Here is a 24,749-nt window from a genome sequence, read left to right as displayed (position 1 = left end):
TTAATGATTTTGCAATTTAAAATAGTAATGATTTATTTAATTGCAATATCATCTTCCTCTTTTTTTTCCAAAATGAAAGTAGTTTTTTAAATTATAAAAGTAATGTAAATCCATTATAAAAATGCTTTGGATAGTATGAAAACATCAAATTGCAATAAAATTCTGACAGGAAGTTAATACAGATTCCACAGGTTAAGAGCATAGTCCCCAGTGTGACTGCACTGAACTCAGACACCAGCCACAAGTTCAGGGGTCCCCAGGCCACTCACACCTCTGATCAATTGAATGCAAATATGTTGGTGTTCCCGCTAAACCCCCAGGGTTGATAGTTCTCAAAAATGGCTCAGAGAACTCAGGAAAGCACCATACTTGTGATTAACATTTTATTACAAAGGACATAAATCAGAACCAGCCAAAAGAAGAATAGAATAGAAAAAGGTTTTGGGTAAGATCTGGACAGATCCCAAAAGCAAAGCTTCGTGTCCTCTCCCAGTAGAATCGGTGTGTTTCACCCTCCTGGGACATCAGTGTGTTTACCAACCAGGAGTCTCACCTAAGCCTCAGTGTCCTAAGTTTTAACTGAGGTTTCATTATGCACATATGCTTTATATCAGGTTTTCCTGAGTGCTCAGCAGGTGAAGAATCTGCCTGCAATCCAGGAGACACAGTTCGATCCCTGAGTCAGGAAGATCCCCTGGAGGAGGGCATAGCAACCCACTCCAGTATTCTTTCCTGGAGAATCACATGGACACAGGAGCCTGGTGGGCTACAGTGCAAAGGGTCACAAAGAGTTGGACACAACTGAGTGGCTAAGCATGCTTTATATTAAATGTAGACAAGTTTACATTACAGTTAAGTGAAATTTATGATGACTGCGTCAAAGAGCAAAATCCCCTGTGAATCAGTTTCTGAATTTTAAGTTTTATGACTAATTGAATGAATCATTGAACACTTGATTGAACTTAATCTCCAGATCTCCTTCCCTTCCTAAGGGTCAAAGCTCCAACTCTGTAATTACATGGTTGGTCTTTCTAGTGGACCTCCTCCCATCCTGAAACTCTCTAGGGGCCTACCATGAATCAGTTCATTAGCATGAACTCAGGGGTAGTCTCAAGTAAAGACATTGCCTTTACTTGGGAAGTTAAGGGTTTATGTGCCCCATCCTAGAAGCTTAGACAAAGACCAGACAAAGGCATTATGCAACTCAAGTGGAAAATAAAAATCTCATAATTCCATTATTTAAAGGTAACTGTTATTAACTTCTTAAATGTATAACTTAGGTTTGTGTATTTAAATATTTTAGAAAAAAGGGGGAGTGGTATATACAACTAATAGCCTACTTTTTTAACTTACAGATAATATGAATATCATATCAATATTATCAACCATAACATTGTATAGTATACTACTATGGGTGTGCTATATTTATTAGTTAAATTCTTAAGTTCACTTTCTACTTTTACTCCTTTTTCATATTTAATAGAATATTTAGTAGCCTTTTTATAGGCTACCTATTCTTCAGACATTACAATTAGAGCAGTTTTAGAGCAGTAAATACATATAGTTAGTGTTAGATATTATTTATAGTGATTAAATAAAATTTTAATACTACTAAAGAAACTAAAGTGAATCTTACCCAATTTAGGCTGTTTAGAAGAAAGGCCAATTGGTTGAATCTTTTGTTATATACATTTTTTAAAACATCTTCTTTTTAAAATTGTTTTATCATAAAAACACTAGATACTAAAGCATAAACTGACAGAAACACAAGGCATGGTAGAGCAAATCCATAATGTTAGTAAAGATTTTAACACTGATAGAATCTTTATCTGTTAAATATAAGTTAAATCTGATAAAGATTTAACTCTGATATAAAAGATGTGACTTATGTGATTAACAACTTGCTCTAACACACCTCTCTAAAACATTGAATCCATTCTTTCAGTAAATATTTAGCAAGCATCAGCTATGTGCCAGACTCTACACATGGGGTACATCAATGTACAATACAGCTAAAGACCTCTGTCTTTTTGGAACTTACAATACAGCAGGATCAAGCAGACAATAAACATGATATCTTAGTATGTTAAGAGGCAATAAGTACTAGAGAAGAACAAAGCAAAACAAAAAATCTCCCTTTAATAAATTTTGCCAGGGATGTACTTCTTAATCAAAATTTAAACACAAGCCAAAAAGGTAAAAATTGATTTGTTTGGGTATGTTAAAATGTAAAATTTGTGTTATAAAAATTAATATAAGTCAAATGAAGACAATTGCAAAGCATGCTGCTGACAGTGCATTAGTGTTGAGCATACATTGCCTAAGCATAAATAAAAATAAATAAAAATCCATACACTATTGGGCAAAGGATATGAACAAACATTTCAAAAATACAGCAATCAGAAAAATGCAAGTTAATACTATGGAATATAACAGCAAGGTAAAAGATGATTACAGTATGATGCAATTCATATACATTTCAAATGTTTTAAACAACAATGCATAGATTATGGACATGTGTATTTTAGTTATATATGACATATTCATATATGTAAAATAATTTTAAAGTATGTGTGTAATATATATACACATGTGTGTGTATACACACGCATATATTGTGCATGTGTGCATACATGTACTATTAAAGAATAAAATAAAAACATGTCCAGAAATAGTATAGGGAAAAGGATAGTAAAATATGGTAATTGTATCCTGTGGAATACTGTTCATCATTTAGAAACATATATTTACATGTAAAGATGTAGTAACAGAATCATAGGGTAGAGCTAGAAAACAAGATTATGTTAAGAAAGTAAAAATACGGATCTATGGCACAAAAATACATACATGCATATAATATATATTTTACCAGTATATGTATATATCCAGGGATGTGTCATATTTTAATATGAACCTACAAAGTGAAGGGGAATGAGAGAGATTGGTAATGAACAGGAAAATAAAAATAAACAAATAAGAGCAGATTTTTCACAGCTAATAGTCATGGGCAGATCATGGAGTCACAGAATGAATAGTGTGATTAACTCAACTCTGCATTCAAGGTTCAGAAAAGAGTGGAAGAATAAAAGAATATGAGGTTTATGATATCAGTAGGATGAATCAGGGTGTGGAAATTTTGGAAGGAAAATGAATAAGAAAATCGGTTCATAAAGAGCTACTATAATATGATTGTTGTTGTGTTAGTCACTCAGCCGTGTCTCAGTCTTTGCAACCCCATGGACTGTAGCCTGCCAGACTCCACTGTCCATGGAATTCTCCAGGCAAGAATACTGGAGTGGGTAGCCATTCCCTTCTCCAAGGGATCTTCCCCACCCCAGGGATTGAACCCAGGTTTCCTTCATTGCAGGCAGATTCTTTACCATCTGAGCCACCATATTAGGAAGCCCAATATGATGATAATGCAAGACAGTTTCTGAGACTTCTGCTCAGTTTGATTTCTTCTATAAATTCAGGAAGTTAAGCTAAATGATTATTAAGATATCGTTAGCCATAAAATTTCATGATTCTTCTAATGCCCTTTAGCCCAATATCACCAAGTTCTGCCCATTTTCTCTACATTGAGTCTTTAGTTTAATTCTCTATATAGAGTCTTTAAAAACAGACTGGGCTTTTGATACTGGGCTAAAGGACATTGGAAGAATCAAGGAATTTTATGGCTAAAGTTATCTTAATAATCATTTAGCTCAACTTCCTGAATCTCTAGAAGAAACCAGACTGAACCAGAGTCTCAGAAATTGTCTCCCGGGGTTGCACAACAAATTCATAGAGAAGCCAAATTAGAACTTGTGTTTTGTAATTGCTCCTTTGGTGAGTTTCTAAACCTGACTCTAACAGCGTTCACAGCAGTAAGGAAGTCAAGAAAGAAAGTTGATCGTTAAAGAGTAATGAGTGGATATACTGTTTTTTGACAACTATGTTATTTGGTTTTTGGACATCTGAGTCTGAAGATTATAAATTGAGATTACAGATTAACAAAGCTAGTTTTGGTTTTCTAAAGCCTAAAACATCTTAAGTGTTTAACTGTCCATGAGCAACTTTGCCATAATATTTACTGACAATATTACATAGCTTAACACTAAGCAATTCAGAGTTGTATACATAAAACTGTGCTTGCTTTTCCTGCCACAGGCTTGAAAGAACAGAAGGATAAGCAGATGCTTCTTTTAGGGAAAAGGATGTTGCTTTCAAGTTTGACAGATTCTGAATGATGGGCATATTGATATTACCAGAATTTAGGTTTTGAGATGCCCTATATGTATATTATCTGTGCCAAAAATTACTACTTTAGAAACTCTTTAAATACTAGCTTTGTGTAAGTGTATACTTAAACTGAAAATTTGCTAGTTTCAATTTGTTGTTTGATGTTAATGATACCCAAAAAAATGAGAATCATGTGAACTTATAATTAAATCTTTTATCATTTTTCTTTTCAAGAGTTTCTAATGATACCCATCATAGCAGGCAAAACTTGTCAGCCTAGTTTCAAAGAACCTTCATTCACCTGGTCTTTCCCAACCCTCCAGTTAGATACGATAATCATTTTGCTATTTCTCATGAAGAACTTTCCATTCCTTCCTTTTTGCATTTGATCTTTATTCTGTTTAGTAGAAAATTTATAATTTTCTAAATCTGGTTTAAGCTTGCCTTCTCCAGGAATACTTCTCTCATTCATTCCAGCAGATTTTTTACTGTTCTTTTCTTGTGGATATGCTGAGCATTTATTCCTTTTAACTGAGATTTTATGCTAGTTTTTTTTTAAGGTGATTTTTTGGTCATATATATTTGTTTGTAATGTATATCCAGCTGAGTCATGAGAATAATTACTTTTCAGGCCATATATGCTCAGATTTTATATCTGCCTTGTGAAGTCTTTGAAAGAAAGGACTTCGTTTGTGTGTCTTTGGGGAACAACAATATTATCTTTGTAAAAGTATGTAGTGTAAAGATTGACTCAAAGCATTTGTGTAAGGGTTCATAGTGTCTTTTCATTAGAGAGGCATTATCAGAGTATTTATTTTAAAAAAAAACTTTAGCCATTGAGGAATGATCTCATTAGCAAGCAAAGATAAATGTTTTCATATAAAGAATCTGTAACTTAGCAATCTATTTTTATTTACTGAGGACTTACATACTATATGTGTGCTCTCAATGTAGAAACAGTGTTTATTAAGTTTATGTATGATGTGAAAGCCTCTAAATTGTTGAAATTTGACCTGTTTCATCTTATGTACACTTTTGTGGCTTCAATAATCTCTAAAGATAAGACCTTATTAAATTTTTGTAACTCAAATTTCTCCTGGTTATCGCCACCAAGATAAGTCAGAGGTAATAAACTTAGCATGTTATTAGTATCTCCTGAATCTTCTCTTTGTGTTTATAACTGGCACCATTCGGTTTCTGCTTCAGAAAATTAGGAGGCATCATAAATTCTTTTCTGTCCCAACTCTACCTTTAAGTGTCTCTCAGATCCTTCACTTCTTCATAACAACATTTTGTTGTTATTGCCTTTGCTCAGTCCATCATCTCATCTGAGCTTCTGCAGTAACCTCCAGATTGGCTTACCTCTTCTCCATCTTCCTTTTTCATACTGTCATCAAAATGATCTTTCAGAAATAAATTCTGATCATGTCAGTCTCCTTCAGTGACTTCAGAATGCCTATGGGATATAATCGAAATCATTTAACATGACATGAAGTCTTCTATGACCTGACCCCTGGCTACTTACCTCTGTATCTTGTCACTCTTCATCTCGGTTTCCTGAACTATTCCCAGTTACCCAAACAAGCTGTGCTATTTCATAAATCCCTCCCTTTGCTCAAATTGTTCAGGGTGCCTAAAATGCCTTTTCCTGATAAATATCTTCTCAGCTTTCAAGGTTGAGAAGTGTCATATCTTCTAGAAATCATTTTCTGCATCTTATGATTTCTTCCTCCCCAGGTACAACCAAATGTGCCTTCCTATGTGCCTCAGCCATAAGCTGCACCTTTATCTGTCACAGTGTATTTAACACTTTAATGTACTTAATTCTTTACACATTAATCGTTTTGCTAGTTTTTAAGTTCCTTAAAAGTGTGGATCTTTATGTACCCTTTTTACCTTGCCATCATCTAAGACAGTGCTAGACACCTGGCAAAATGCTCAAAAAAAACAACAACAACTTTTTGAGTCATTAAGTCAGTTAATTAATTAAATTGCATTTTATCAGAGAGGCAAAGCTAAATCCATTTTTGTGGATTTTCTATTTGTGTATTTTGCCACCAATCTTTGGTGGCACAACTGTTTTCTTAGACTGTCATTATTTAGAAAAGTACATTTTCTATTCCTCAGCCATGCAGTAATGTGTGTCCACTTAGCGGTCCTGTATGATGAAATCCCCTGCTGTCGTGTTTTGTCCTGCCCAGTTGTGAATCATAATTTTGTCCACTGTATCCTGCCGTATCCTGTCACTTAGCAGATTACTGCAGTGCCTGTGTTTAAATAACCTTTATTTAACTTAATAATGCCCCAAAGCACAAGAATAGTGATGTTGGCAATTCAGATATGCCAAGGAGAAGCCTTAAAGTGCTCCCTTTAATGAAATGGGGGAAATTCTCTGTTTAATAAAGAAAAAAAGCTTCTGCTGAGGTTGCTAAGACCAATGGTAAAAACAAATCTGCCTGAAATTGTGAAGAAGGAAAAAGAAATTCATCCTGATTTTACTGTTGCAAAAGTTTTGCAAACTGCAAAAGTTACAGCCATGATTCGTGATAAGTGTTTAGTTAAGATGAAAAAGGCATTAAATTTGTACAATAAGAGAAGACCACATTCACATAACTTCTATTTTGTTAAAATTATTTTTATTAATTTTTTGCCATTAATTTCTTATTGTGCCTAATTTAAGCTTTGATTTATGTGTTGTATAGAAAAAAACATGGTATACGTCGGTTTCAGTAGGATCCACGGTTTTAGGCATCCACTGGGAGTCTTGGAACATATCTCCTGCAGATAAGGGGGGACTACTGTGTATGTACCTCTGCCAGGTAATGGTTTTATTTTAGCTGAGATAACAGATTTTTCTCAGATGTTTTATGTCCCAATTTGAATAATATTGGGTCTTTTATTATAAAGATGCTATGGAAATCTGGATTTTGTCAATCACTAGTTTTGATTCATAGTGACTCTTGGAAACTATCCTATGTGAGAAATGGCCCTGAGCAGATGTGCTTAGTCATAAGAATTGCCAGACAGTTCCTTATGTGTTGGCAGCTAGTTTTTTTGAGAGTAGAGAACATGTTTTAAGAAATAGGGTTTTGCTGTCAGTTTCCTATCTCTTCAACCTGTTTTACTTTAACGTTTTTTATGGGGTTGCTTCAGTTCAGTCGCTCAGTCGTGTCTGACTCTTTGTGACCCCATGAATCGCAGCATTCCAGGCCTCACTGTCCATCACCAACTCCCGGAGTCTACTCAAACCCATATCCATCGAGTCAGTGATACCATCCAACCATCTCATCCTCTGTCGTCCCCTTTTCCTCCTGCCCCCAATCCCTCCCAGCATCAGGGTCTTTTCCAATGTGTCAACTCTTTGTGTGAGGTGGCCAAAGTACTGGAGTTTCAGCTTCAGCATCAGTCCTTCCAATGAACACCCAGGACTGATCTTAAGGATGGACTGGTTGGATCTCCTTGCAGTCCAAGGGACTCTCAAGAGTCTTCTCCAACACCACAGTTCAAAAGCATCAATTTTTCAGCACTCAGCTTTCTTCACAGTCCAACTCTCACATCCAAACATGACCACTGGAAAAACCATAGCCTTGACCAGATGGACCTTTGTTGGCAAAGTAATGTCTCTGCTTTTTAATATGCTATCTAGGTTGATCATAACTTTCCTTCCGAGGAGTAAGCGTCTTTTAATTTCATGGCTGCAATCACCATCTGCAGTGATTTTGGAGCCCAAAAGAATAAAGTCTGACACTGTTTGCACTGTCTCCCCATCTATTTCCCATGAAGTGATGGGACCAGATGCCATGATCTTAGTTTTCTGAATGTTGAGCTTTAAGCCAACTTTTTCACTCTCCTCTTTCACTTTAATCAAGAGGCTTTTTAGGTCCTCTTCACTTTTTCCCGTAACGGTGGTGTCATCTGCATATCTGAGGTTATTGATATTTCTCCCAGCAATCTTGATTCCAGCTTGTGCTTCTTCCAGCCCAGCGTTTCTCATGATGTACTCTGCATATAATTTAAATAAGCAGGGTGACAATATACAGCCTTGACGTACTCCTTTTCCTATTTGGAATGAGTCTGTTGTTCCATGTCCAGTTCTAACTGTTACCTCCTGACCTGCATACAGGTTTCTCAAGAGGCAGGTCAGGTGGTCTGGTATTCCCATCTCTTTCAGAATTTTCCACAGTTTATTGTGATCCACACAGTCAAAGACTTTGGCATAGTCAATAAAGCAGAAATAGATGTTTTTCTGGAACTCTCTTGCTTTTTCGATGATCCAGCAGATATTGGCAATTTGATCTCTGGTTCCTCTGCCTTTTCTAAAACCAGCTTGAACATCTAGAAGTTCATGGTTCACGTATTGCTGAACCCTGGCTTGGAGAATTTGGAGCATTACTTTACTAGCATGTGAGATGAGTGCAATTGTGCGGTAGTTTGAGTATTCTTTGACATTGCCTTTCTTAGGGATTGGAATGAAAACTGACATTTTCCAGTCCTGTGGCCACTGCTGAGTTTTCCAAATTTGCTGGCATATTGAGTGCAGCACTTTGACAGCATCATCTTTCAGGATTTGAAATAGCTCAACTGGAATTCCATCACCTCCACTAGCTTTGTTCGTAGTCACCCCTTAATCAAAAGTGTTTGTATCTTTGTCATTTATACTTTCAGGGGCATAAAGAATATGAGACTTTACTTCTAGAACATACTAGTCAAGAGCAGAAAGAAATTCATAACTTCATGTTTGGAACTTTTGCCTCTAATAATAGGTAATTACTGGTTTATTTCAAAATATGTATTTTATTGATAATTTTGCAGACACTCCACATTTGTAAACCTGACCCAAAAGTACACTTCTGTGTGATGTAAAGTGTAAAGAGCATAGACTTTGAAGTCAGACAGCTTTAGATTAGTATTCTTATTTTAAATTTTCTCTTGATTTGGCCACATTGATTAACTGAATGAACTTTAGTTTTTTTTTTAATGTCTGTTGAAGTATAGTTGATTTGCAGTGTTGTGTTAGTTTCAGGTATAGAGCAAAGTGACTTCAGTAACACATATACATATATCTCTTTTTTAAAGATTCTTTTCCCGTATTAGAGTGCTGAGTAGAGTTCCCTGTGCTATACACTAGGTTCTTATTATTTATTTTATATATAATAGTTTGTATATGTCAATTCCAGTCTTCTAATTTCTTAATCTCTGCAATAGAAAAAAAATTCTCTCCCTTGCTGTGGAAATCAGCCTTACCTTTATTGTTGTTGCTGTTAATTTCTTGGAACTAGATGAAGCGTTCCTTTCTTTTCCCTTCCTTCCTATTGTTATATCCCCATGTCTTGCCAACTGTACAACCCTAAACTTGTTTCTTCTTGTATGTTGTTCCATCAGTTACATTCACTCTTTTTACAAATCTTAGTCTCTTATTGTTTCTTCTAAGACCTCACGTGTGTATACATACCTCCCCTGATGATTGCTCAGATAACTGTATTTTCTGCTTCCCATTCTTTGAAATTGCTTGGAGGAAAAACCTGTATTTGCTGTAGTTGTTCCTCAGAATTTCTTTCAATTTGGCTTTGGTACCCTACCTCTATTCTCCTCCTCAAGTTGACTGGTACCTTTTTTGCCTTAAAACAAAATCCTTCTTTCTCCTTGGTTATTGATTCTTTTCAACTGTTGACTTTTATGTCCTTGAAAATTTTTCTACTAGGTCTTTTCTGTTTGTTTCCTGATTTCTTCTCTGACTTTTGTCACTGTTTCCTTTTTTGGCTTTTCCCATTTCCATCCTACCTGTTAAAAGTAGCAGGACTTCCCTCATGGCTCAGACAGTAAAGCGTCTGCCTACAACGCGGGAGACCTAGGTTCGATCAGTGGATCGGGAAGATCCCCTGGAGAAGGAAATGGCAACCCACTCCAGAAATTTCTTAAATTTCTGGCCATGTTACAGTTTCCCTGCCCCACCCCCTCCTTGGATGATCAGCTTTACCCTGCCCAACTTAAACTTTCCTCTCAATGACAATGTTTCCCACATGTGTACTCTGGTCTTGATCACTTTGTTGAGCTCTATGCTTGAATACTAGGGCAGTGGTTTTTAAACTATTTTTAGTTTAAAAAAAAAGTCTTAATCATAGAACCCTAATATATTGATAAACGTAGAATTGCTGTCATTGATGTGAGGAGGGAAATCTTTCCCATCTTATTAACTGATACTATCTTCAAACCAGTGCATCTTGCTTGGTTCTGCTCTTTTGCTTTACCCTCACATGCAAGTCATGTTTGCACTGATCCAGGTGATCATAAATCCAGGCATCACCACTGTCACTGCTACCCCAAGCCATCACTCTCTCTTTCTTCTCTTTGCCTCCTCTCTGTTTTCCCTGCTTTCTCTCTTACCCCACTGTTATTTATTCTCCACACACCAGCCCAGAAAATCTCAGAGCATAAAGCAAATCACATCACTCACTTGCATATAACACTCAGTGGATTTCACTGCAGTGAGAACAAATTCCAAAATTCTTTCCTTGCCCAGAGGCACCTACATTATCTGATGTCTCTGCCTTCCTCTCTATCTTCATCTTACACTTTTCTCTCTATGATACATCCCAGCAAATTGTTCTTTATTAAGTACCTTTCTCGTACTCTTTGCATTTATTATTAATTCTCGCTGCCTATAATTTCTTCACCTTGTGTGCGTGCATGTGTGCTCAGTCATGTCTGATTCCTTGCGACCCCATGGACTGTAGCCCACCAGGCTCCTCTGTCCATAGGATTTTCCAGGCAAGAATACTGGAGTGGGTTGCCATTTCCTTCTCCATTTTTCATCTTAGATTTTCTTAAATCAATCCCATTGTCTTGGTTAGCTCAGATATTCCTTCTTTATAGACAGGTTGTCACTGATGGTCCAAGTCTCTCTCCCATTGTTATATATCATTTGCTTCATTGTATTATCGCATTCTGAAATTATCTCTCTTATTTGTTTACATATCTCTTGTCTGTCTCCCCCTAAAGCAGTATAAATTTATGAGGTCAGAGGCTTCGTCTCCCTTGTTTGCAACTACATCCTCAGTGCTGACACCAGTGCTTACTGTAGTTTGGGTGAAAGTGAAAGTCGCTCAGTCGTGTCCAACTCTTTGTGACTCATGGACTACACAGTCCATGTGATTCTCTAGGCCAGGATACTGGAGTGGGTAGCCTTTCACTTCTCCAGGGAATCTTCCTAGCCCAGGGATAGTACCCAGGTCTCCCACATTGCAAGTGGATTATTTACCAGCTGAGGCAGAAGGGAAGCCCAGGAACACTGGAGTAGGTAGCCTGTCCCGTCGCCAGCGAATCTTCCTGACCCAGGGATCGAACCGGGGTCTCCTGCATTGCAGGTGGATTCTTTACCAACTGAGCCATCAGGGAGTAGTTTGGGTTGGTGCTCAATAAAAATAAGCATAGGACTCCTGAAATAGCTAAAAATAAATAAAAGCTGAATTAGCCACGAACATGTGAAACTACATGTCCAAATTACATTCATAGTGCAAGGCATATTATAAACATTCAGTAAATATTTGTTCAAAGAGTGGATGGATAGAATCCTTTAAATTCTGTTTCTGTAAAATCTATGCCATCTCTCCCAGTGGAACTGCTTGCCTATTGTTCCTATTACTCATGTAGACATTCCCTGCCTTTTATTCAAATTCCTAAAGTGTAGCTCTGATCATGTTATATTTGAGTAGCTCTCCATTGCTCTTAAATTAATACAGATTGCCTAACTTGTCAATTAAGGTCGTTTACGTTGTAGCCCCCATTGCCTTTTCAGTCTTCCTTCCCTTCTTCCCTAAATAAGCCCTACACCTGCCTACCTTTATGCTTGAACTTATTTGTTCCTTCCTGAAGTTCTTTTTAGATTTACTCTTGCGAGTAAATTTGCTCTTGCGAGATCTCTGCTTGTGAGATTTACTGTTCAGCCTCTGCCAATTCTTTCAATACCTCCCGCTTTAATATTCCCTAAACTAAATGCAAATGTGCTACCTACTCTGAATCGTAATATTTCAGTCTTTTGTGATGCTTAAGGCGTGCTTTGTGACCCTCCTAAAGATTACTGTCCCTAACCTCTCTTTGTGTGTTTTATATTACCTTAAAGAATACCTTCTGTGTTCTAGATGTCACAGGTCCTTGGTAAACATTTTTTGAGTAGGCCCATTGCATAAGCCTGGTTAATAAGAGAAAGTGAATTAATATGCACTTTGTCAGTGGTGCCCAAAGTCATATAACTCTCAAACTGTATTTGAAATAATTGTTTACAGTCCTTTTATAATGGTAAACATACTCATTGTACAGTTATTTGGTAAAATCTAAGGCCATAGCTGTGTATCAGAATTATCTGTAGAGATTCTGTAAAACAGAGATGAGCAGGTACCGCTCTGACATTCTGAATGAATAAGACTCAGAGGCTATATATAATGTAGTTATAAAATGCTTGCTTTCATGCAAAGAAAGTGTAGAGAACTACTACTGAAAAGTAAAAGTGTTAGTCACTCAGTTGTGTCTGACTAGTTTGATGGAAAATTAGATTTCAACATAGAAATTAGGATTTTGAACTGCTTTGAATTATATATATTATATATAATTTTAAATTATGTACAAATGAGCTGTTTTCAAGACTGAGTAGCCTCTGTTTTAAGGTTTTGATAATTCAGTACACAGATTATTAATATCTTTCTTTGTAGTCATCTGTCCTTTGAAAAGTTTTAATCATTAGAGTGCTACTAAAGAGTAAAAGGAGAACAAAATTAAACTTTTTCCAGTTTTGCTACTTGTATTCAGTTTTCTAAAAGCAGAAATGATCTTAGAAATTCAGAACTTTGTCTAAAATTGTTTGGGGATTTTCTAATTTTTAAGCATAAGTGATTGGCTTTATTTTACAGATAATTGCACATGAACTTGCTAAAGTATGCATTTTTTCTTTTTTTTCTCCCTCAGAATGTTATCACTTCTCATTGTGTGAAACAAATATGGTACACATTTCTAGAATTCTCTTGACTTGAGCCTGCAAAAGACAGATAAAAACTTATCTTAAAATGGATTCAAATCTTAAAGATATTTATAATTAAAACATTTAAGTTCTGTCCAAGCTAATGCTATAATTTAAGTATATACTTATATAAACTACATTGAGGTATATCATATGTTTTATATTTGGTTATACTTTGCCTAACAGAGCAAAGCTTTGCTTTTTAAAGATGAAAATTCTTTAATGAGTGATGAAAATCACATTAAAGAAAAATCTCAGAAATTTTAAATTGCTTGACAAAGAAGCATACCTAAAAGTAATGTGCCTTTAAAAATATTCCTTTTAGTAAAAATAAAATGTAACTATTCTTATTTATCAGTTTTTTTTTTTTAATGAAAACTTGCTTTGACCTTTATAAAAGGATGTACAAGCTTCCCTTGTGGCTCAGACGGTAAAGAATCTGCCTGCGGTGCGGGAAACCTGAGTTCAATTCCAGGGTGGGGAAGATCCCCTGGAGAAGGGGATCGCTACCCACTTCAGTATTCTTGCCTGGAGAATTCCGTGGACAGAGGAGCCTGGCAGGCTACAGTCCATGGGGTCGCAAAGAGTCAGACACAACTGAGTGACTAGCACTTTCACTTTTCTTTACATATCTATTTAAATGTAAAATAGTATAACTGGTTATTAAAACTCCTTCATAAAATAAATTTAGAATTATTTTTGTTGAAACTTTAAAGATTTCACAAGTTTGAATATTTGAAGTGACTCATAAGACTCCACAGAGCATACTCACATAAGCTTCTATTTAAAGGCCAAGGATATTGTGCAATAATAAGTAAGAGAGCACAGGGAAAGCTTAGGAGGCCCAAGTGACATCTGGGCCCAAATGCTCTATGGTCTTTATGCACACAGAGGTATGCTTTGTCTCCAGGTTGACCCACCAAGATGTGTACAGTGAATCTTGGCTTCAGGAAAGCTCAGAGAAGTTTTGGGTTTGTTTTTTTTTTTTTCTTTGCCCCTCTGATCACATAGTCCAGTCCAGCTGCCTAACCAGTTACACCAGGTGAAAGCCATCGGTAAACAGATCATGTTTGAGGGTTACCAGAGGAGATTCATACTTTAAGCAGCACACCACAAATCCCACTTTTCACTTTTTGGCTCAGAGGCAAGGCCAGACATTCAGGCATCTCTCAAGCTTTTGAAAACCAGCTATAAACTAATGTAATACCACACCATTCCTGACAACTCAAAATCTAAAAAGAGGCAAGATTATGATGCTAGCTTACATTTGTATAAACTGCTAAAACTCCAGTACTTTGGCCACCAAATGCAAAGAACTGACTCACTGGAAAAGATCCTGATGCTTGGAAGGATTAAAGGCAGGAGGAGAAGGGGATGACAGAGGATGAGATGGTTGGATGGTATCACAGACTCAATGAAAATGAATTTGAGCAAGCTCTGGGAGTTGGTGATGGACAGGGAAGCTGGCATGCTGCAGTCCATGGGGTCACAAAGAGTCGGACACGACTGAGTGACTGAACTGAACTGACAGTAAAGTTTATAAAGTAATTTAATATGCATTGCCTTATTTGAACTTTATGATATTTCTGTGAGTTATGCAGGAAAATTGTTTTTATCTCTTATTTTATGGCCTCAGTTCTGAACCTTAGAGAAGTTAAGTTGTTGGCTCAGTTCTCACAGTCTTCTGTGCTGATAGAGCCAAGTATAAAGGATAGACCTTATGACTCTAGTGCTAGAATATTTTTCAGTATTTCATGTCAGAAGTAGATATAAAGAACTATTTCTTTTCTGTCTTGTAGAACAGTGTAGGAATAAATAAGTATATATAAGTTACTGTGTATTTTCCTCAAAAAGCATAATAACTGTTTGTATGTTTTAGGGAATATAACTTAAGAGATTCTATTTCAAATGGAAGACTCAGTTTCAAATAAGATACATTTTGAAGAATTGTTCACAAAATTATTCTTTTAGGATTTCCACACATGAATAAAAAGTTGGACATTCGAGATCTGAGTAAAATATCAATGATACCTGTGACCCTTTGTCTCCTTTCCTTTTGTGCTCTCTTTGATTCATTTATGATCCATTTGCTTGTCTACCACATGCCAGGTAGTGTGCTATCCATGAGGATTTGAAAACTGATAAAATATGACCCTTGCCTCTAACGATCTTACATTCCGTATTTTTTCCCATAAACTCACAGTTCCACGAGAGGAGTATCTGTTAACAGTGTGTAAAGTATTGTGAATTATGAAGAGCTAACATTCTAGAGACTTTTGCCTAGAAGTTAGAGAAGACTTGAAATGAGGAGACTTTTGAGCTAAGTCTTGAAGGTTGTTAAGGAATGTATCAGTAAAAGCAAAAGAAGTCTACTCAGGTCAAATGTGAAAAAATAAACAAGGTTGTCTTAAAGAAACATGGAGTTAGTAGTCTGTTATACTAGGAACATAAATCACATGAGGGGAACTAGCAAGAGAGGAGACTCTTTGAGGCTAGATGGTGACTAAATTTATAAGCCATGCTGAGGAGTATTGATTATATGCCCAAAGAAGTAAGTAATCCAGAAATCATTATTAAACAAGAATTTTTATCATCAGATAACTTTTTTATTTTGGCAGGTAGGATGCATTAAAGAGGAGACCACAAGTCAGGAGATCAGTTTGTAATCTATTGGGATAGTCCTGAGAAATCATGATGAGGCCAGTGATTGGGCCATGGAAGTAGAAATGGAATACACAGCTGAGATACCATTTAGAAGTAGAATCAGTAGGCAGATTAGATAGAAATCAGGAAACCATCTAGTACAGAGTCTTGGTTTTAGAAAATTATCTAATCCACCCCTCTGTTGTGGAACATGAGACTGCTCAGATACTCTTGTGGTCAAGTGAGTTGAATTAAGCTACAACACTGATTCCTCACAGAATGGGGTTCCTGACTCACAGGTTCTCCATATTGCACCTCATTCCCATTGTATCTCTAACACATTTTCTTTTTCTTTAATGATGCTCTGACCTTCCATTCGTTTATACTTTACAGGGCACTTTAATGTACATTACCTATTTTGACCTGTTCAGCAATCTCATGGCATAAGTAGAGTAAGCATTATTGTCCCTCTTCTGAGGGCAAGAAAGCCAAACCAGAGTGGGTGCTAAGCTTGTTCAGACGTTACTCAATTTGATCATTACTATATATAATCTTACTCCTGAAGTTTTTCTTTTTAAAATACAGAGAATTTTATAACTGGTAGATTTGTGGATTGATTCATATAGTAGATGCACTCCTGACATTGTCTCTTAGTTTACCTTTTATGTGCATTAGCATAAGGTGGTCTTGAAGTTGTTTTTGTTTTGTCATTTGGTGAATCAGTTTGCATAGAAAATATTTATTTTATGGCTAATAAAGTCAGATTTTTATAAATTCGGTTCATTTAAAACAAAGCTTATTCTTAAGTGCTTAATCTTATGAAACATTATTGGTACCATTTTTCAGTAACAGTATATCATAGAGCTGACTCATTGGAAAAGACCCTAATGCTGGAAAAAATTGGGAGCAGCAGAAGGGGATGACAGAGGATGAGATGGTTGGACAGCATTGCTGACTCAATGGACATGAGTTTGAGCAAACTCTGAGAGATAGTGATGGACAAGGAACCCTGGCATGCTGCAGTCCATGGGGTTGCAAAGAGTTGGACTCGACTTAGCAACTGAACAACAACAACAAATATCTTGGAGGACTCTTTAAATACCTATTTCATTACTTATTTTTGAATCCGTAGGCAAGTTGGCAAACCTCTGTCAACATACTGGCTTGACTTCAGTTTGATATAAAAATAGTACTTATTCACAGTTATTGTTAGGTGAGGCGATATCTGCAGAACATTTAAGGCAGATCCTGGAACCTAAACTACCTGAAACATTTTAGATATTATTAGATTTTTATTTCCTGTTGTTTTATGCTAATTAATTATGTAATTATAGATATTGTTAAAGTCAAAAGTAATGAATTAGCATTTATTGGGAGTTTTGCATAAAATAATTTCTTTGGGTTCAATAGCACTGGTATGCTTTGTATTTATAATACATAAAATATAATTTAAGAAATAAATATTGGCAGTTCCTACACTAAAATACCTTCCTTCCTAAAAATGTATGTTTTTCCCCATAATCCACATGTTCTGTATTTCCACTTAGTGTTTAATTTAAAAATCTTTTTTTTGTTTTGTTTTAGAAAGGCTTATTATTCTAAAATCTTTTTTTTGTGGAGAGTCAAGAAGATATTAAAACTTATTTAATACTGCTAAAGCATTCAGAAACTTGTCCTTTTTGTCCTTTGTAGAGAAAGTAATATTAAACTATCTCGAGACATGTTTCAGTCCATTATGTTAAGAGGTTGTTATACTTCTAGTGTGTAAGGAATGATCAAGGTGTTGAAACTTGGGTTAATTTTCATAGAAAGGCCAATAAGCATTATTTCTCTTAACTTTGTTCAGGAAATTATAGATACAGCTGTAGTCTACATAATGTACTGACATTCTTGTAATTTATCAAGATGATAAAGTTCTTCATGAAATCTGTTGAATTATTTGAGTATAAAACGTAATTTATCCAATTAGAGTATTAATGACTTCCACTTTGAACTCATCCTTTCAGCTCTATTTTTTCTTCACTCTCTTCCACATAGAGAGGTCTTTAAGTAGTAATAAAAGAATCTTTCAATATATAACTCTTAGATTTATTTTTAGATGTATTGTGGTTAGTACTGATTTTACCAAATTTAGGTTTCTTTTCTAATTTAAAAAATTTTTATCGTCTATGAAAACAGTATTTGTTAATTTACTTTGTATTTTAGGCAAGCCAAGTTAGATCTGAGAGTTGCAGCAGCAAAAGTGGAAGAGTTAACTAAAGTGACTGAAGACCTTCAAGGACAGATGCAGAAGAAGGTATGTTCCTTTTTCTAAGACAACTTGGTATGATGCCTGTAGCTTTGTTTTCTGTGTATTTTATTGTCGATCTGTTTTGAATTAGGTGTTAAAGAGGATTGCTAGAAAATGAATTAATCATTTTATTGTCCTCTGAATATGAAATTAGGAAGCTGAGTTATAACATTGGAAATAACTTTTTATTCCTATTCACTATACCTTAAGTTAATAAACATGATATCATAGTCATCCCTTAACACATCGTTGCTGAAGTACATGTTAATGTAAGATCCAGTTTGCATTAACTGGTTAGATGTAGATGGAAAAGAGGTATTTAATACTACCTTTTGTTTAATACTACGTTTTGTGTTGTTTATTGGCATAAAAGACTGATTCTTTTTATGGGTAATAGAATTTTACAGAGAGAAGATTTTAATAGAGAAGGTGTTATGGAGAGGTCAGGCTTTAGATTTAGATGAATCTAATAATTAAAACTCTAACTGTGCTTACTAGCTATGTAACTTCTCTAAGCCTTATTTCCTAATATGTGAAAGTTGGTTATAGATTTCCATTAATGGTAGATTTGTGAAAAGCTTATGCAAACCTCATAGATAATAGTTATAAAAATTGAGTTTTTTGAAACACTGCAGCACTCCCAAAAACAGTCACCAAAAGGGATAAGAATCATGAGTTTTTAACTTTCTGGCCTCAGAGTTCTCCCTAATCCCTGCAGCTATGGCTTCAGCAAGCAAAAGCTTTATAGGCTCCTATAGTAGCGCTCGTGGAGAAGAAAATGGCAACCCACTCCAATATTCTTGCCTGGAGAATCGCATGGACAGAAGAGCCTGGCAGGCTACAGTCCATGGGGTCACAAAGCGTTGGAAATGACTGAGTGACTAACACTGTAATAGTGCTCAAGATCAAAGTTTAGGGCTAGAAAAGCAGTTGAAAGTAAAGAAGAAATACTGGCAGCAAGAGAACTACACACACACACACACACACACACACAAAATTGAGATTCAAATCCTTAATGTAAATGCTGACCAAATCTGTGGCTGGTAGTCAGACTGTGCATGTGGGAGGTGGGAGAGGGTCCCAGGAAACCCAGTGAAAAAGTAGGCAGAGACCTGAGAGAGGCATCTCCTCTTGAGAGATATAGCCATATGAAGCTAGATGTTTAGGTTTGCTGCTTTTTATAACTGAGTACACTCCCGATGTGTGTGCAGCTTGAGCAGCTGAATGCTGAAACACTAATATTTGAAGTATCAGTGGACAGAGCCCAAAGCCGGCAGGGCAGCTGGAAATTACCAGGGAATCTGTAAGCGCAATGAATCCACAGAGAGCATGAGCCCTGCCTCTGCCCAAAAATTGATTGATCCTTAAATTATGCAGGCACAGCTAGTTCCCAGGGAGCCTAGCTAGAAAAGCAACAGAGGAAAAAAATGAAATAACAGATGGCAGCGGCTGCATACTGTAGGGGAAACACCCCAGAGTGTGAATCTAGGTAGGGTAATTGCCTAAGCTGAACAATAGTTAATAATCCTCGAAAGAACAAAATAGAATCTAGAGAAACTGTGATGCATTATCTTTATTATCCAGTTCTCAATCAAAACTTAACTAGAAACTAAAGTATAATTGGTAGGGGGAGAGGGAAGAAGAAGTAGTTGATAGAAACTTCTCAATTTTCACTGAGTTTGGGTTTGTCTTTTGGATTTAGCAAGCAAAGTCTTCAAATAAACTGTTATAATATGTTCAAATAGTTAAAGAAAATATTTTTAAATTAGAGTAAAATAAGATTTCAGTGAAAAAAAAAGATAAAGAATTTTTAATTGAGAACTAGAAAATAAATTTAAAAATAGAAATTCTAGATTTTAAAAATACAGCAACCCAAATAAAGATTTTATTAGATGGGCTCAAAATTGATGCTTTTGAACTGGGGTGCTGGAGAAAACTCTTGAGAATCCCTTGGACAGCAATGAGATCAAACCAGTCATTCCTGAATGTTCATTAGAAGGACTGAGGCTGAAGCTCCAATACTTTGGCTATCTGACGGGAAGAGCCAACTCATTGGAAAAGATCCTGATTTGGGAAAGGTTAAGTGCAAGAGTACAAGGGGATGAAAGAGGATGAGATGGTTGGATGGCATCATCGACTCAGTGGACATGAGTTTGAGCAAACCCCAGGAGAGAGTGAAAAACAGGGAACCCTGGCGTGCTGTAGTCCATGGGGTCACAAAGAGTCAGACACGACTGAGCGACCAAACAACAACAATAAAAATTAATTAGAACAAGCAGAAGAAATAATCAATGAACTGTAAGATAGATGAGTAGAAATGTTCCTGTTCAAAGAATAGAGTTTAAAAGATGGAAGAAAAAAGGAACAGGACCTCAGGTCTGTGGGACATAAAGTAAGCCAAGAGAAGTATAATTGGAGTTGCCGAAGTAGGGGGCAGAAAAGATGTTTAAAGAAATATCTGAAAACTTCCAGAATTGGGTAGAAATATTAGCAGATTCAAGAATCTCAGTGAACCCTTAGTAAGATAAACACTAAGAAAATCACTTTAAACACATCAGGACAAAACTGATAGCCAGTTATAAAGAGAAAACTCGAAGGCAGCAACAGAAAAATGAACAGAGATAGGCGGACCTGTCATCAAGAAACTGTGAAAGCAGAAAACACTGGAGTGGTACACTTGAAGTACTGAAGGAAAAAAGTGCTTATTAAGAATTCTGTGTCCAGTAGAACTGTACTTCAAAGTTGAGGGCAAAATAAAGCCAATAGAAGAACACACCAAAAGATAGGAAAGGATGAACAGGAAATTTTTATAAAGATGGTTATAAATAAAACCTATTAATTTTAATGCATCACTATTTCAAGAATCTCTGTTTATGATTATGATGGAATGCAGCATAACTTGGTTAAGAGAACATACTCTAAAGGCAGATTATCTGCATACAAATCACTGTCTTGTTTTGTTAGACTTGCACTATAGAGAAATAGTTGGAATAGTGGTAAAAATCCATATACAATTTCTGATTTGATTATTGTTTTACCTATACAGAATTGATAGTTAGGTTCTCTTCTCTGATAGCTCAGCTGGTAAAGAATCAGCCTACAATACGGGCGTCCTGGGTTCGATTTCTGGGTTGGGAAGATCCTCTGGAGAAGGGAACAGCTACCCACTCCAGGATTCTGGCCTGGATAATTCCATGGACTACAGTCCATGGCTTACAAAGAGTCGGACACAACTGAGCGACTTTCACTTTCACTTTCTTTTTCTCTTCCCCTTTTTTAGTATATGCATGCTCTGTTCCCAAAGTAGTATTGCTTCACTTTTGAACTGTGGTGTTGGAGAAGCCCCTTGGACAGCAAGAAAATCAAACCAGTCAATCCTAAAGGCAGTCAGTCCTGAATACTCATTGAAAGGACTGATGCTAAAGTTGAAACTCCAACACTTTGGCCACCTGATGTGAAGAACTGACTCGGTGGAAAAGACCCTGATGCTGGGAAAGATTGAAGGCAGGAGAAGGGGATGACAGAGGACGAGGTGGTTGGATGGCATCACTGACTCAATGGACATGAGTTTGAGCAAGCTCCAGAAGTTGGTGATGGACAGGGAAGCCTGACATGCTGCAGCCTATGTGGTCACAAAGAGTCGGACATGACTGAGTGATTGAACTGACTGACTGAAACTTACATGTGAAATTCTATCAATATAATAGCTTTAGAGTTTTTTCTTTATTCTGTTTAATGATGTATTGAATTTTTACATACTAAACATAAACATTCAGTTTCTTTTCTTTTCTAGGAAGAGGATATAGTTTCTGCCCAAGGAAGAGAAGAAGCATCAGATAGGCGCTTACTGCAGTTACAATCTAGTGTAAAACAATTAGAAACAAGGTAAATTGTTAAATACATCTGGCTTTATCTACAAACTTCAAAAGTTATTCCATATTAAAGTTTGTTTATTATACTTGTTTTATAAGTGCTAAACAAATTATAAATCATAGGTTTAAAATCTGGTTTGTTGGATATTGTTTATTTAGAAAGTCATATTCAAAAGATTGAACATATACTCAAAGATCATTTCTCTCTTTGCTTTTTCTCCAAAACAGTATTAGTCAAATTTGGTTAATCCCAAAATTAAAAATGTTCCTTTTCACCTTAAAACAGGAAAAGAGATAGTGAAGTTGGATAAAAATTATTTAGAAAAATGCATTCCTTGCTGAGCTGATATGTATTATGCTGATGCATGAGAAAAAATACTTGAGAAATCATTATTGATGTTTTTCCTGACGTCTTATGAAACAGTAATTTTCAGTTACCTTTGAAGGTCTGGGCTACTTTTTAGGATGCTTCCCAGGTGATGCAGTGGTAAAGAATCCACCTACAAAAAAAAAAAAAAAAAAAAGAATCCGCCTATGAATGCAGGAGACACAAGAGACAGGAGTTAGATCCCTGGGTCAGGAAGATCCCTTGGAGAAAGAAATGGCAGCCTAATCCAGAATTCTTGCCTGGAGAATCCAATGGATAGAGGAACCCAGAGGGCTACAGTCCATGACATGGCAAACAGTTGGACACAACTTAGTGACTGAGCACGCAGACTACTTTTTAAATATATTTTGTAGCTTTGTCTTTAATTGCTATCTTAGTGCATACTTGTTGCATACTCCCTTAAGAAGCATTAAAATTGTCATTTGTGGCCTATTAGAGATACAGTGACTACAGCCCATAAAATCACATTATGTTTTATAGCTAAAAAATCCACTCTGTAGGTTGGAATCTGTTATACTCAGAAATAGTCTACTGATCTAAGCACATCAAAAATTGAGATCTCAGTTCTAGTCACAGATCCATGGCTGATTGTGTTTGTTCAGAAAAAATTAGTGTTTTTGGACTTCTGTTTCTTATTCTCCAAAATGTTAATGAAAGTAATTTCTTTGCTCACAGTGGGTTCAGAACTAACTGATTTTAACTGCTATCTTGAGATTCTGATGAAAGAAGCTGTTATTTTTAAGTGCTGGGGTTTTGGATTTTTTTTTTTTTTCATTTTTCTAAACGTTTCAGTAGTTGGTCAAATATTTGACTGTTTTCTTGAGCTTATTTTTTGTTAACCTTAGAGAAAAAGTCTGTGGTTGTAGATTTTTTTTATTTGCTATTTTAGTAGCATTCTGTGCTATGCACATAAATGCTAGAGACTTGAAATAGTGAAATCTGAAAAAGTGAATTTCAGTTCCTTTGGTTCTAATAGTACTTCATAAGGAATCAAGTTGTTCATCAGTGCTTTCCGTGGTGTTTGTAGTACTTAAGGCTTTGAGATTTTCAGGGTTTTTTGTTTGGCTTTTAGTATAAAGTTATAACTTAATTGAAAGCTTCTAAAGAAGGGATTCCTGCATATGTAAGAAAATGTAAGGGTGTTTTGTAAAGCTCAGCATTCAGCTAGTTGCCTTTGAAGAGGAAATTTTTACATTGACTGTCTTTTAGAACTATTAAATATTGTTTCTATTATGATAAAAATGTTTTATTTTAAAATTTAAAAACTCCTATTATTTTATATAAGACAAAGCAGAATTATTAGTGTAGTTGGCATGTGTCTAAAGTTCAGCCATTGTTTTAGATGTAAATATATCCTATTTAATGGAACTACCAGACTGAAAAGCTGTGTTTTTAATGGTCGTCTTTGTCCTATAAAATTAAACACATATTACTTATTTATAAAATTATTATTTGTGATCCTTTCAAATGCCACAGACATCTAGGAAGCATAAATCATTTCCTACCTTCTTCCAAAGAAAGCCACTCAACCCCCCACCCCATTATTTTTAGATAAATCATGGGGACTGGAATTCTCTCTAGGGAATGACAGTTCTTTGGGAAAGACCGCTAGTTTGTATCTGCTCTGTTGAATAAGATTGGAGTGAAATGAATAAAATTGCTTTAAACTACCTCTTCATATTTTTAAATTTGGTGTTTCTTTCAAAGAATAGGCCAATAAGACTAAAATTTTGTTGCCTCCACCCCATTTTAATAGATGCCATTCCCCTCAGCTTCCTGACTACACATGGAAGTTGTACTTAAAAACATTGTTTAGAAATGTCTTTATTTTACCTTTAAAGGTGTTTCATAGTTTAAATAATGAATCCTATGTTGGAAATTCTAGCTCTTAAATAATTTTTTCCTTAAAAATTCCTTTCATTCAAAATTCCAAATTTTTTTGTTTGACCTGTTTCCTCCTCCCCTGGAAACTTGCAGGGTCATCCACTCCACTGCCGCCATAATTAATATTCTAAAACAACACAGTGTGTCTTGTTTAGTAAGAATTATTTTTCATTCATTTTACAGGGGACATCTCAATATAGAAATGATATTCTTCAGTTTGGGGAAATTTTTCGGGGATTTTTTTTTGTTGTTGAATACTTTTATTCTTTTTTTATAATTTTTTTCTCAAAACATAGTATCAGCTGGATATTGAATCTAATGGATTGATTCCCTAATTTTCATATTTTTTCTGTCCCATATTCCATTTGTTCATTTATTTTCTCCTTTCTTGGGTGCTTCCCTGGTGGCTCAGCTGGTAAAGAATCCACCTGCAATGTGGGA

The 24,749-nt window shown here is 35.8% G+C and overlaps 1 protein-coding gene across 3 annotated transcripts in view; it reads left to right on the top strand.

Annotated features, from left to right (window-relative positions):
* SCLT1 (sodium channel and clathrin linker 1) overlaps window positions 1-24,749 on the top strand; it is a 223,066-nt gene that overhangs the window by 90,274 nt on the left and 108,043 nt on the right. For all 3 annotated transcript variants that reach the window (XM_043902420.1, XM_043902419.1, XM_043902418.1), the window contains exons 10-11: window positions 18,080-18,170; window positions 21,958-22,049. In XM_043902420.1, the coding sequence (XP_043758355.1) occupies window positions 18,080-18,170; window positions 21,958-22,049 (183 nt within the window). The remainder of the gene's footprint in view (window positions 1-18,079; window positions 18,171-21,957; window positions 22,050-24,749) is intronic.

The sequence above is a fragment of the Cervus elaphus genome, chromosome 5, assembly GCF_910594005.1.
Source record: "Cervus elaphus chromosome 5, mCerEla1.1, whole genome shotgun sequence".
Lineage (NCBI taxonomy): Eukaryota > Metazoa > Chordata > Mammalia > Artiodactyla > Cervidae > Cervus > Cervus elaphus.
The sequence above is the reverse complement of the archived record's forward strand: the minus strand, read 5'-3'. Positions and strand labels throughout refer to the sequence as shown.